At 39.3% G+C, this 15,190-nt stretch overlaps 1 protein-coding gene across 9 annotated transcripts in view; it reads left to right on the forward strand.

Annotated features, from left to right (window-relative positions):
• Window positions 1-15,190, forward strand: part of SYNRG (synergin gamma) — a 75,347-nt gene that overhangs the window by 43,641 nt on the left and 16,516 nt on the right. For 8 of the 9 annotated variants that reach the window (XM_058560419.1, XM_058560421.1, XM_058560423.1 and 5 more), the window contains 5 exons: window positions 217-1,164; window positions 10,144-10,737; window positions 11,859-12,022; window positions 12,799-12,852; window positions 13,363-13,459. In XM_058560419.1, the coding sequence (XP_058416402.1) occupies window positions 217-1,164; window positions 10,144-10,737; window positions 11,859-12,022; window positions 12,799-12,852; window positions 13,363-13,459 (1,857 nt within the window). The remainder of the gene's footprint in view (window positions 1-216; window positions 1,165-10,143; window positions 10,738-11,858; window positions 12,023-12,798; window positions 12,853-13,362; window positions 13,460-15,190) is intronic. The other variant, XM_058560422.1, reaches the window with a different exon arrangement.

Raw genomic sequence — 15,190 nt, forward strand, 5'->3', positions numbered from 1 at the left:
TCAGTGCGGCTTTTATTTATTTCTGCATCACTAGCCTTCAATGTGGAAACCAATATGTGGTTTCCAAAGGACATTTGGTAGGGTTTAAACTGTGGTTAAATAATGTCAAGCCAGTGAGGGAGAAGTCTATAAAAGATGCTTGTAGTTTTATATGCTGTGCGTCGTGTGGGTATCAGCTCAGCATTTTTATTTATTTGGTTGTGTTTTTTCTTTCAGGAGAAAACTTTGCAGAATTCAGATCTGCTGGAACTGATGATGGTTTCACCGACTTTAAAACCGCCGATAGTATATCACCACTAGAGCCGCCAACAAAAGACAAAACTTTTCCAGCAGCCTTCCCCTCGGGAGCTATACAACAGAAACAACAAACACAAGTGAAAAGTCCTCTGAACTTAGCAGACCTAGATATGTTCTCCTCAGTTAATTGCAGCAGTGAGAAACCATTGTCTTTTTCAGCTGCATTTAGTGCATCAAAATCTGTTTCCACACGACCACAGCCAACAGGATCTGCTGCAACCACGACAGCACTGGCATCAACGAAAACTTCTAGTTTAGCTGATGATTTTGGAGAATTCAGTCTCTTTGGGGAATATTCTAGTCCAGTGTCTGTTGGGGAGCAGGATGACTTCGCAGATTTTATGGCTTTCAGTAATAGCTCTATTTCATCTGAGCAAAAGGCAGAGGACAAATATGATGCCCTTAAAGAGGAAGCTAGTCCTCTTCCCCTCCCCAGCAGCTCAAGCGGCACAGTGAAGAGTGGACAAAACTCAGCTGCTGCGTCTACCAAATACGACGTCTTCAGAGAGCTTTCTCTGGAAGGTTCTGGACTAGGTATTGAAGAACTGAAAGATAACACTCCTTCAGGAAAAAGTGATGATGATTTTGCTGACTTCCACTCCAGTAAATTTTCTTCCATGAGCTCGGACAAATCCCTGGGAGAGAAAGCAGTGGCTTTCAGACACACCAAAGAAGACTCTGCTTCGGTGAAATCTTTGGATCTCCCTTCCATTGGTGGCAGCAGTGTTGGCAAGGAGGACTCTGAAGATGCACTCTCTGTTCAGTTTGACATGAAACTGGCTGATGTGGGAGGAGATCTTAAGCATGTCATGTCTGATAGCTCTTTGGATTTACCAACAGTTAGTGGCCAGCATCCTCCTGCTGCAGGTGAGGAATTGGTGAGATTGCTCTGGTGATGTAGATTTCAAAGATGGTTCTATGGGTGTTGATTTACAGAAGAGTAAGGCTCTGGCTCTTAACCTTTATGAATTTCTAATAATTAACCTCTTCGTTGCCAGTCTCCTTAAAGCAGTGTTCAATTTGATTCTATGGATACTTGGATATATGGATACCATGAATACTATGGAACTTAGATTGGCTAGCTAAAATATTTTTACTTTTGAAATTTAGCACCCACTTGGTGTTAGAGGCACATAAAAATCCACCGCTAAATGAACCCCACATTGCCAGAAATTTTATAAAGGCTTCTGCAGTGTCAGTAATGTTCCTCCATTTCTGTGAGTGAGGTCAATGTTTCCCTCTCCTTTTTCTTCTCTTGGATATATTTGACAGTTGCCAGTATAGTATTTTGTTTGGGTTACAGAAACTGCCTCTTGTTAGGCCAAGAAAGTGCAAATGTCTAGCCAGTTGTACTACAGTTTGCCACGTCCCTGCAAGAGAAGAGAGAAAGAGCTTGTATACGGATGTCCTGTATGCCAGGGTTTGGCAAGGAGGAGGGCGTGAGTTGTTAGTGGAATTCAGGTACGGTTTTCAGTGTTAACTCTATTACCAGAAGTATTAAGTTGTAACAAATCAGTAGATGGTAGAATAGGGTAGCTACTAACTTTCTCATAAAACGTTTGAAAACATCTTAAAAGGGAGCTTTCTTTAAATTCTGTATGGATTTATATGTAGCAGTTTATTCTCTAGTCCAACTTCCTGTCGTAAAAACTAGATTCCTAAGTGTCCTAGGTTTTATTTTGTTTTGTTATTTGATGTGTATATAGAAAGATAAACCTATTTTGTGGCCTTTAATAATGAGAAGTATCTCAGTATTACTCTATTATTCTAGAAAATGTATTATGTATAAGAAGGGTTTGTTGTGTTTTAACTAGAGAGGGACACATAAGACACTTCCAAGCTTACAGATTTAGGCAGAAATTATAAAGTGGTATGGCTTTTGCATATATCAAATTGGTAAGTCAAAAAACAAAATTACATTCATCCTTTGGCTGTTGAAATGTTGGAGGTATTCTTAAGCAGGGTGCTGAATCGGGAGCAAGTTCTCAGAGACCTGACTGTTGCCCGTCGCTGCTTGCCTGAGGCATTTCTAAGTGCAGTGGGCAGTCTGCAGAGCTCCTTATGCCCCTGACTGTCTACTTCCTTTTTTGTACTTTTCCTCAGATGTTTTCCTATTTTTTTTGCTGCTATTTGTTTGATAGAGTGATTTTGTTTCTCTTTTTTATATGAGCTGCTTGAGCCACAGCAGTTGGTTGCAAAGTGCTCTGTTTTCTGAACGACAGTATTTGATTTTTATTTAAAAATCTCATAACATGTATACTAGCCTTTTGGACTCTGAAGTTACTAATTAGAAACTATTTTTCTGAAAGTTAATCTATATTCTTTCACAGTGCCAAGCTAGATGTCTTTATGAGATGAATCTAATCCGGGTTTGAAAAGTCTTTCTTTTTCATTTTATTTGGGGAGGGGAGGTTGGTTTTTGACCAAGCTTGTTCTGATTGACCTGTTAAGATAATCTCCTGTGCTCGTGTTCTTTTATGTATGTTTGGAACACTCCCAGCTTGAAATCTGTGATGTTCAAGCCAAGTCTCTTCAGTTTGAGGATATGCTTAAAAAGCAGGTTGTTTCCTCCCTCGGATCTGTAAACCTGTGGGAAAGGAGCAGTATCCCTTTAGAGCGGTTGTTAAAAGGGGTTAATGTCTGACCGGTGAGCTATACTGTTGCTGGGCAAAACTGCTGCAAAAATGCACTGCCAAGGATAAATGGCAGGGACTTCTTCAATGCAATGTGGTTTTCCTTTATTTTCATAGTGACCACAGTATCACTTGCTGTCTTAGTTTGAGGGTTCAAGGTACTTCTTGTTGGAGAAATAAGAAGTGGGCTGACAAAGAGAGAATAACACCTGGTAGATTGCTATCTCTGGACTTTAATCTTGTTTAGAAACCCTAACTTAACTCTGAAGGGGATACTGTCTCTTTTAACTCTTGCTATAATTCTTTGTATGGAAGGTAGATAATACTAATAACATTGCCTGATTTCTCTGCATATTATTACATTTAACCCTTTGAGCCCTTGCTGCATATAATTTAAACTAAGCTGCTCTTGTCCCCCAACTAAATTTAATCTCTCTGGCACAGAAGCATCTTGATGTGCAGTCATTAAGATCATCTGGTTTTGTTGGCAGCAAGAGCTTACCCTCATTTGTGACACTCTCAAAGGGTTAGCAAGACTTCTGTAGCTGCCTACCTACCTACCTGTAAAGTAGCTCTTCTTTGACATTGAAAATCTTTGTATTTTAATCAGCGCCTTATTATTATTTTCTTTTGGCTGCTTTTCTGATGTCTTTTTTTCAATTTAGACATTTTCTGTGTGAATGTGCCTTTTCAAACTTGCTTTGGTATATTCCTCTGCAAATACTGATCTGCATGCTTATTCTGATGACTTCTTTTTCAGCTCTTCTGTACCACTCTCTTTTGTGATCTGTAAGTCCTATGTTAATAAATAATTCTTTGGCATATTTTGAAAGTGTGGGGATGTGTGTAATTTGTACTTTTTCAGGGTTAGACCAAAGAAATACCTAGTCCATGTCAAGTTTAAAGCAGTAGTATCTCCTGTGATGAGAGGGTTTTTCCCTTTTGTTTTGTTTTTCTAAACACCTTTCTCCTAAGAAAGTATGGGTACATTTTAGCCTCTTCCCCTTATAATTCCATTGATATAATTTTTTAACATGGCACTGAATTAAAATATAAACGTTTTAAAAAATAAGTGTAAACCTTACATTACATAATAGAAAATTCACTCCTTTCTTCTAGTGAAGAAACTGAGGAGCTTTTATTGCTCAGTGAACATCACAGCACCTGTCTCCACTAGGAGTTACACTGTGGAGTGAGGGGAAGACCGAAGAGCTGAGTGTTGGGGAGAGAGGGACACATCTGTTAATAACCAGATATCTATAAACTTAATTTAAAATAAATCATCAAATGGTATTGAGATGGACTTCTGTGCAGTAAATGTAAATGAATTTAATTGATAATCTCTGTAGTGGAAAGTGTTCGGTTTTAATACCAGGAAGTCTTCAGGATTGATTTGATTTGAGCTTGAATTTTGGTACTCCATCCTCTAAATGTAGAGCACGTTATCTTTCCAACTTCAGAATGTGTTATGAAGCCACCCTCAGTCTTTTCTTACTTAGTCCATAAAGCAGGTTCTTAAAACAATTTTAGGGTATGTCTCAGACAAAGTAAACATCAAACGTTTTCATTTTTAAGAAAATAATTCTAGAAAGATGCACAAAAGTTAGCAACAAGAGTAGGCCAAATTTGGAAAATATTTTTTCCATTTTAGAGTATAATAATAGCAAAAAAAACCTTGGGAATGTTATGGTTTTTCAGATCAGAAACCAAGACCAATAAAAACCTTGGAAAAAAGGGTTGTTTCAATGGTTTAAATTTTTTTTCTTATATTTTGAGGCTTTAGTTTTTGTTCTCTTTTAAAACTTGAGGCAGAAAGGAAATTAAACCATTGGAGATGAGGATTTTGAATAGGATTCTTTTTTTTTTTTTTTTTTTTTTTTTGTGAGGGAGATCAGCCCTGAGCTAACATCCGTGCTAATCCTCCTCTTTTTTTGCTAAGACCGGCTCTGAGCTAACATCTATTGCCAATCCTCCTACTATTTTTTTTTCCCCAAAGCCCCCCAGTAGATAGTTGTACGTCATAGTTGCACATCCTTCTAGTTGCTGTATGTGGGACGTGGCCCCAGCATGGCCGGAGAAGCGGTGCGTCGGTGCGCGCCCGGGATCCGAACCCGGGCCACCAGCAGCGGAGCGCGCGCACTTAACCGCTAAGCCACCGGGCCGGCCCTTGAATAGGATTCTTGAGAAATCACTTATAGTATCTGAAATATGCCGTTTGAGAAAGAAAAAAGTTGCAGATTGGATTTTAGATTAACTCAAAGAAAAGCAAGGTCTGCCGTTCAAAATTCCTTGTTTTCCAGAGCATTAAAAAGTTGAATGCTTTAGAAAGTTGAATAATACTTGGTTTCAAAAACCTTGTATAAATATATTATGTTTTAATTATGATATGTGCTGCTATCTCATTTGGAAGAAAGAGATCTTGGTGTAGCCTCCATCTAGTGATAATACGAGCTGCCCTTTATTTAGGATTTTCTGGTGCCATATATAAGACCAGTCTTATGGTGGCTTTGGCTAAGGAATTCCGTTGTCCCTCTAGGACTGCTTTATTTTAACTCCCTTCTGTGTTTATCTGAGCAGGCTGCAGAAAATGTGTATAATATAATGTGTAAAATATAACTGTGTGTAAAACATAATCACATTCACAAATTGAGCAATTAATGTTTCCAGAGTAACATTACTTTTTAGGGAGGAAATTTTAATAATATAATAATATAAACTTTCAATAAAGACTTTAAGAACTCTATGGTATAGGTTCAAACAAACAAAAAATACTATGTTTTGTTTACCCCGATGCCAAGTAAGTAAGATACGGTTAGGTCTTGACTTCATACCTCAGTACCTGAGAAATTAGACAAATGTATTTATATTTTACAATCACTCTATTGTTCACATTGAAATCCCTGCTGATTTTTAAAAGTAGCAAAGGAACCTGAAGGGGGCACTGGCAATATCAAAGAAGCTGGGCTAAATCCTAAAATAACACAAAGAATCAAGTTATTTTATTTTTAAAGAGCTGCTTCTGGCTTTGTTTTTCCATCAGTGGAATACTTTTGATAAGTTAGTTGTTTTGGAAAATGTTGGCTCAATAGCTTTGAAAGCACGATAGGGTCATATGCATAGGAGGGTCTCCTGGGGACTGCCCTCTCCCTTGATGGCCAAAAGGCCCCAGTTGTAATTGCCATCTTCTGTGAGCTCATTGGATGTTTTTTGGATGAGATTTTCAATGATGACCACACGCAGTCCCACTGTGTGTCCTGACACCATGCCCTGGCCTTCCAGCCTCCTCTGACTTAAAATATCCATAGGATTGCCATTTTCCTTTATAACTTAAAGCACTGACACAGAAACAGAAACCTGAAGATGCTTGCAGATAGCATGGATATTATTTAAACCATAGATTTATATGAATCAGTACAAATGAAGAATGGGAGGTTTCTATGCAGATGCAAAAACACTGGAAGGCAATTATACAGCAGCATTTTATAGTCTGTCATACTTGCACTGTGATCATTTTCATTCCTGTTTTCTTCAACAACAGCTATGAGGGTGTTTGAGACTTACAGGACACAGGCAGACCAGGTTTTATAGTTAATAGAGAAAGTGAATATGATTGATCTCAGAAGGTAGAGTAGGGCCAGGGGTGGAAAGAAGTTGAAATGGATAACTACTTCGTGGTTTGCTTTGGTAGATGAAGTTTGGATTAAATCAGTATTGAAAATTAAAAGATATTTCTTCCTTAGTCCAATGAACATTTTTATTGCTGTATAAAACACTAGGGCATAGTGGAATTTGTACGTGTATTTCCTTTCTCCTTTTCTGAACCTCATTCTGAAAAGCTAGTAACTCTTTGTCACCTGGGTGTATGCTTACATCAGAAAACGTCCATGGGAGTCAGTATGGCCTTCTGTGTCCTGTGGTGGCAGCTCACGTTCTTCATTCTAAGTACCTTGTTTTCATGTACAACATCCATTCAGAAGGGATTTGAATCGAGGTTATGGAAGAGACTGATAGGGTTAGTTGCCAACATAAGCAAGAAATCCGTGTCTTGATTTGACATCCATGATGGAAAGCAGACTGTATAGTTTATTCCTTTGGCCTTTGTATAGGACATTCCTGGTTGCAAACAAATACATGTATTAAAGCACACAATTTGGCGTATTATCTGTGTGCAATTACAGTTCAACCTAGCACAGCCTAAGAGTTCTCCAATAGAGCTGAAAATACAGTACTGATTCTCTGTTCATTTTATTGCATCTATTCTGTTTTCTTTTTCCTTTTTCTCTTGCAATTTTCAGAATTCAGCTATCAAATTGAAAACCCATCTTTAGTAACTTCAGTGATTACAAAATAAAATGTGGGTTATTCCGTATTATTTTTCCAGACAGGGCTTCCATCACTTATGTTGTAGGTCTTACAGAATCTTTAATATTTTTGAGACTATCATACAATAATACATAAAATTTGGCTGCTTAGAAAATGTAGAACTGTTAACATGGGAGATGAGGAATTTTCTTGGTTTAACCTACCCTCAATGAATTGATTTATCACATTTTCCGTAGAAAATGGTTTAATATTCACCATGCCAGGAAATACTACTCTACTTTTATATTGTTTATAAACGCTAAGGTTTAGGAATACAGCGTTCTCACAGTCCTTAAGTAATATCAGTTTCAGTACTTCCATATGTGTTCAAATGAATTGCATTTTAGTAAATTATTTTTTTACACTATACTAGCCAATAAATAAGCAAAAGTAAAATTTAAAAATCAACCTGGAGGCTTGATTTTAGTATATCCTATATATTTACTTTTCTTTTTTTTTTTAAGTATAAAAAATTTCATTTTAAGTCTTTCATGTGTTTTTTTAGTCTTTCATTTGGTCATTTCTGTGAGTTGCTCCAAACGGCAAAGTGTTATGCTTATCATTTTTAATAAGAAGATTTGTTGAGGACCTATAGTGTTATAAAAATACTTACAAGCCCTTCAACTAAGGTAATCCCTTATTGCTTATCATGCCTTTTACCTGATTATATTATAGTCATTCCTGGTTTTTTAAAAAAAACTTTATTTTTTTCTTGTTGCATAGTTGCACAAAAGGGTCTTTTTATTGCCATAGCAACTTGGTTGTGATGTTTGAGCTAGAGCTTAACTTTTTATTAAATTTATCTTTAGTCTCTAGGAAAATTCCTACCGCTTTAGAAGATGAGATTCTGGGAGCAATTCACAGTATAGCTTCCCCAAAGAGCTTTCTGGTAGAGTCTAATAATAAAAATATCCGTATTGTGAAACATTCTTCTGAATGTACCCCTTGAAGACAAGCCTTGTGTTTAATTGCATCTGCCTCCTGATTGGATTTAACCTCATTTGAGTCAGGGCACCTATGATCCCTTAAATAGTAGGGAAAGCAAAACACTACAGCCAGAGACTCAAAAAGCGTTTGCCTCAAATCTTGTTTCATTCATTCTAACCTGTGCATTTCTCACCTGAATCTTTTTTTTCCTCCTGTTTAATAAGCCGGATTTGAAGGGAGTACCATTTGTACTACAGAACTTTAAAATATACTGTTGTTCTGTGAAAGTTATCTGCTTTTTGCTGGTTGGCCTTTTGTACCAATCTAGGGTTTTCCATTTTTATTATTAACTTGGTACCCTTTTCCTAATAGAGTTGAAATAGAGAGAGAGAGGTTTGGGGTATACTGTATACAGAAATGTCAGGAGTCCCTTAACTCTCATACGCTATGCAATATTGCTGTGAAAGACAAAATGACCCAGTGTTGGTTCACCTGTTGACTTAGTTATGAAAATCTAGATCACAAAACTTTTGAGCATTTTCCTTGTAAACCGTGTTTGTGGTTGTCAGAGATGGAGTCTCGCACTTGGCCTTCTTGCCTCCTATAGTGACTAAAATGAAACGAAACACATGTCAGCCAGGACTGAATGGACAGCACTGCTGAAAAGGTGGCTTCTTCACACCAGCATTGATCATCCTCAGCTGGTTTTGTCTTTTCAAATGGGCAAGAAACTTTCCCTAGTAAGACCACTAAAATGATGATTGACTTTTCATTTTTACTCTGAAATAATTCCATTTTAAGCCCTAAAGCAGCAACTAAATGTCAAATTGAAGCTGGTGGCAGATATGCTGTACAAATAATTGCTATTATGTATTGCTCACCAGGCACTGAGCCGGGCCCTTTACACATGTTATCAGTTAATCATCACAACACAGCCCATCCAAGTACATGGTCTTCTCTTCATTTTACAGATAAGCAAACCGAGGTTAAGAAATGTGAAATAACTTGCCTAGTGTCGCACAAGTAGTAGGTGGCAGAGCTGGGAGTTGAACCCAAGTCTGTCTAAATCAAAAATCTGCATTCTTTCTGCTGTTTTATGCTACCTCTTAAATTATTGAAACATACATTAAGAATGTAAAATGAGTCTTCTGCCCGAACCTTTCTTTTTCTTCTTTCCTTTTTTTTTTTTTTTTTTTTTTAATGAGGGGCTGATACATAGTTGAAGGAGAAACAGAAACCCAACAGGACCCAGACTTTTGATTCGGTTTTTTAGGGACTAAAGTAGGTTAGATTGATTTTTCTTTCCTCATACTCCATCACAGCAATATGACGTCCTTATTGACCAAAATAACGACCAGGTAAGTAACTCCTTAATTAAAATCTCATATTTGGCCTTGCCTGAGACAGAAACTCCTAATAATTGATTAAAAGTTAGGTAACATTATTTTTACTTTAGTTTTGAGAAATTGTCAATTTTTAATTAGTTTGTCAATGTTCTTCATATGACAATGTTTTAAAGGAGCATTTTCCAACAGAGTTAAGATGAAAGAGACATGTTTTAGGCAGGGAATATTGTAAGTAACATTTTAAAGTTAATAACTGGACAGTTTCTTAAATGACCCTATTCTTGTGTCAAACAGTATATACATTGGTAGATAAATATCCTACATTTTAGTGATTTTTATATCCAAAGAAAATGGCTCTTTGTAACTAAATATAAATGCCAACTCAAGGCTAATGTGGGTTTTCAAAGATCAGATTTTATAGCCCAACTCCTTTAATTTTAGTACAAGCTCTAAATTTAGTTAACTCCAACCATAGCATAAAACTAATCAAGTATGCTAGACGTTTTGCTTCAGAATTTAGGGCATTTAGCCTAAATCGTGAGCTTGCCTCTAATTGTGGGGTCTTATTTCCCTTTCAGATATAGAGGACTTAAAATATGCTGCTTTTGGAACCTACAGTAGCAATTTTGCAGTGAGCACACTTACGAGCTATGACTGGTCAGACAGGGATGATGCGTCTCAGGGCAGAAAACTCTCTCCATTTGTCCTCTCAGCAGGAAGCGGATCCTCCTCAGCCGCCTCAGTTCTTCAAAAGAAAGAGACTTCATTTGGCAGTTCCGAAAACATCACCATGACATCTCTCTCCAAAGTAACGACCTTCGCAAGTGAAGATGCTCTTCCAGAGACGGCCTTCCCAGCTTTTGCCAATTTTAAAGATGTGCTTCCTCAGACCAGTGAGCAAAAGGAATATGAAAGTGGGGACTATAAAGATTTCACAAGACAGGACCTGCCCACAGCTGAATTGGGCCAAGAGGCCACGTGTCCAAGCCCAGCCTCCAGCGGTGCTTCTCACGACACCCCCAAAGAATGCTCAGATGACTTTGGAGAGTTTCAGAGTGAAAAGCCCAAAATCAGCAAATTTGACTTTTTAGTGGCCAATTCCCAAAGCAAAATGAAATCCAGTGAAGAAATGATCAAAAGTGAGCTGGCGACCTTTGACCTTTCTGTTCAAGGTGAGTAGCTTTCAACGTAGATTTTACTGTCTTGGTTTCTTCTACAGACATGTTAGATGTTCTTTCTTAAAATAAAAAGTTGGCCCCCCTGGTTTAGCAGGAAATAGTGTTTCTGATGTTTGAAATCAGAGTCTATTACAGATAGCTATAAAAAAGGGTTTCCCTACGACTGACCTGAAGTCAAACCAGTATCCCTCAGATAACTGCTTTTTGGGCTAAAAATAAGCATAGCACAGAGTCTGTTGTTCGTTAGCTCATTTGGTTAGAGGTGTGCTGTGTTAAAAGAGCAGAGAAATAGATTTGATCCGCTTGTGGGCAAGTTGGCTCTGTTCTTGTTCCCTGGCTACTGACTGTATCTTTTAATCCAGAGGCTGCAACTTGGTAGCTGTGGATCTGGATCCAGTCTGCAGACTTGTCTTGACTGACCCACATCGGTTTTTTAATGTGTAAAGCAATTGCCAGTATATAAAAGTCATGAGATTTTACAATCTGGATCTCTAGCTTCTCTGGGAAAGTAATATCTGGCAATACTGTGCCTTTTTTCCACCCCTAGACAGTCAGCTGGAGCTGAGTAGCAGTGCCCCCTCTAATAGATGGGCTGTGCTCTCCCCAGTGCCACACTCCCCACCACTTCCCATCTCCAACTGTCCTACTTCACTCTTTACTTGCCTGCTCTCTGAAGGCATTGGAGTTCGCCCCTTCTGCTTTAATCCCATCCTGACAGAAGGGATCATTGATTTCCCTTAGATTGAGAGAGTATATAGGAGCTGGTTGCAAATCCATGACTAATGCCTGGAAATGCAACACAACTCTTATGCACTGATATTTAGAAAGACACTTTAGTCCTCCAGACTTCAATGATTCTGCACTTAGAATTATGGAACAACTGTGATGGATCAGAGAAGAATAATGGAGAAAATTAAAGGCAGGGAAACCAAGCAAGAGAGAACAATTGAAAGGATTCGACATGTAGCTTGCTGGACAGAACGAGTGAGGAGTGTGTTTCTGAATGCCTCATGACATAAACACCTAGAGAAGAGGGTCATGTTAGCAAGGAAGAGCCTCTGCTTGAACTAAGCTGAGTAATCAAAACCTTTGACTGTGCCATCCACTTCTCCCAGGATCTCACAAGAGGAGTTTGAGCCTTGGTGATAAAGAAATAAGCCGTGCTTCTCCTTCTCCGGCTTTGGAGCAGCCCTTCAGAGACCGTTCCAACACTCTGAGTGAGAAGCCCGCTCTGCCTGTCATCCGTGACAAGTACAAAGATCTGACAGGAGAGGTGGAGGTGAGTGGGGTAGTTTTCCACGGAGGGGCAGGTAAAAGACCAAGTGAGTGCTGAGGGCCCCAAGAAAAAGTGCTTTCAGCTTTCACATGGGGAAATGAGGGGCAGAAAGTCACAAGGCCCCAGACATCAAGTATGTAATTAAAGTGAGAGAAGGGTGACATTAGCCCTGGATGAAAATACCTCCCAGGTGTGGCATCCACTGAAAGTGGTTAGTGACCCTAAAACTGAAATTTTTCATGGGACTTCATAAGGAGGGAAATGTTGAAGGGAATTCTTTTTGAGCACTGAGATTTTATCATGTTAGTGAATGTTAAACATCAAAATAGAGGAGAGGAGGAAGATGTTCTGGATCTTCTAACTGCTTACGTTTGCCACATCTTAGTCCATGCTGTCTTCCTCCTACAGCCAAAACGCTTAACTCTCCTCCCTTGCCCTCCTTGTCATAAATTTGTGTGCGTGCGCACACACAGGGTGTTGTCACTGTGGAGTGGAGGGTACCTTTGAAGTGTTCATGCTATTACTGGAACAAATGAGGCAAGATTTACAGAGGGAAGCTGCTACAGAACATTTCCCTCAGATTCACAAGTCATGTGCTCCGAAGTTACATTTATTAGTAATTTTAAATAGTCATTAGTGAGTACAAAAGATAAACTGTGCTTGAATGAGAGTGATTTTAATAAAAAGAAAGTCTGCCAGTGCTCTTTGATTGACAGAAGTCACAAATAGAGGATTTCAGTCTTGCCTATTTAACACAGTTCTTTTTATAAAATTCACAGGAGAATGAGAGATATGCATATGAATGGCAGAGATGCCTAGGGAGTGCCCTAGAAGTGAGTATGTCACTTTTGTGATGTTCACACGTGTGTAAGTGCTGTCTTGTGCCATTTTGCCTTCTCCTTGGTTCATTTGAATGGACAGAGGCAAACCTGAGGAGAGCCCTACCTCGACGGCCTTGTGCAAAGTGCAGCTCTCTGGAAGGTCATTCCTTTTAAGAGAGGCTTCTTTCACTTTTATAACAGCAGACATTGGCTCATGTGTCAGTTGTGCCCTCATCTGTCACTGTGTTTAAGAAATAACAAAATGATATCATTAACTCTGCCCAAATTAAAATAATATTTAAGCTAAAGAACTTCTGTCTTTTCTCTTCCAAAGAAATGGAGGATTGTTTCTTCAAGGTTAAAATTAAATTCTCCGATTTGTCTCAGCATAGTCATATACACATGAGTCAGTCATGCTTTTTCACACCTCCTGGCTTTCCCTTTGGGTTTTCTACTAGTAGTGAATTGATTTGCAGTGACTTTTCTTGATTATATAAGGTGATGTGATTTCATTTCTTGCAGGTCATTAAGAAGGCAAATGATACCTTAAATGGAATCAGTAGTAGTTCTGTGTGCACGGAAGTAATTCAGTCAGCACAAGGCATGGAATATTTATTAGGTATGTTCGTTTATATTTTACTTATTCAAAATCATGTCACTTGGCAATATTTTCAGTTTTCCCTTCTAGTAAGTAGTTTAATCTAGATCTCTCAAGCTACATGTGACTTCACTAAGTAGCATCTGCTTTTGTATTTAAGACACTTAAGTCGTAACAACAGTAAGCAGTGTCAGCTATTTGACATAAGGTCTCTATGGCCAAGTTTCCCAGGCCCTGTCATACACATAATAGCAACAGTGTAAAGTTACATCTGTGTTACAGGTTTATCAGAGTCTGAACTAGATGAGGCATTAAAAGGAAATCATTGGGTCTCCCATCAATGCTTACCATGCTCTGTCGAGTCTTCCTCTCTACCCCTTAGTGACATCACAGATTCCTTACCTTCCTGGCCACCTTCAGCTATGAAACATCCCAGTCCAGTCTGAAACCTCACTCTCTGTCCGATTCAGTGTACCTCTCCTCCCCAAGCTTGGGCTTACCCGTGGCCAGAGCCACATGCAGTGGACCCTAACCTTTTTCAGATCTTTACTCAAATATCACCTTCTAAGTGAGGCCTTCCCTGGCCTCCCTTACTCAAAACTGTATCCACTCTCCCCACCCTTTCTCTGCTTGATTTTCTCCCTCACCCTATCACCTTGAATATCGTATATGTTTTACTTACTGTTCTTGTTTATTGTGTGTCTCCCTCCACTAGAATGAACCTCCAGGAAGGGGGAGAGATTTGGGTCTGCTTAGTTCACTGCTGTGTCTCCAGCACCTAGACTAGTGCCTGGCACATAGTAGGCACTCAGAAGTATTTGCTGGATGAGTAGATAGTGAAGGGATGTGGTCTCTCCTTCACTCCTGCCACCTCACTCTAATTCCTCTTTCCTGCCCAGACAGGCACAATCCTACTGCATAGACAGATGTTCACCAGGTAACAGCGAGCCTGTCTTTCCTTCTAGCAGGTTTCCTAGTATCTGTGAAAGATTGTCTTAGAAGCCCCCTCACTTCTTAGGGTGGGCAGTGATTCCTGCCCTTCCCCTGGGGAAGGAAGGAAAAGCCGTAATGCTATATCCAAGGCTGATGATGTACCACTCTGAAGATCCCCTGGAATTCTTACAGAGAGACTAGAGTAAGGGTTGGGGATGTGTCTGGTGGCTGTCCTTAGAATATGGAGATACTTGGCACCTGTCATCCTTGCTTGAAGAGTTCAACCATAATTCAGAGACCACTGAAAAAGAACTGTTCTGTGTCCTGTGAAGTGTATAAAAGATACATGAAGCCAGAGTTTGTAAATCCTTGGGCATTCAGAGGAGTGAGATATTTCTTTGTTAGTTTGTGATGATATTGACATTCAGATTCTTTTAAACTTTTAATATTCCCATTTTCAGCAAATTTAATGCTATTTCACAAATTCAAACAGATGGAGTCATAAAGAAGACAGGAGGGCCGGCCCCGTGGCTTAGTGGTTGGGTGCGCGCAATCCGCTGCTGGCAGCCCGGGTTCGGATCCCAGGCGCACACCGACGCACCGCTTCTCCGGCCATGCTGAGGCCGCGTCCCACATACAGCAACTAGAAGGATGTGTAACTGTGACATACAACTATCTGCTGGGGCTTTGGAGGAAAAAAAAAAAAAAAAAGGAGGAGGATTGGCAATAGATGTTAGCCCAGGGCCGGTCTTCCTCAGCAAAAAGAGGAGGATTAGCATGGATGTTAGCTCAGGGCTGATCTTCCTCCCAAAAAAAAAT

Source organism: Diceros bicornis, chromosome 18 (genome assembly GCF_020826845.1).
Source record: "Diceros bicornis minor isolate mBicDic1 chromosome 18, mDicBic1.mat.cur, whole genome shotgun sequence".
Classification (NCBI taxonomy): domain Eukaryota; kingdom Metazoa; phylum Chordata; class Mammalia; order Perissodactyla; family Rhinocerotidae; genus Diceros; species Diceros bicornis.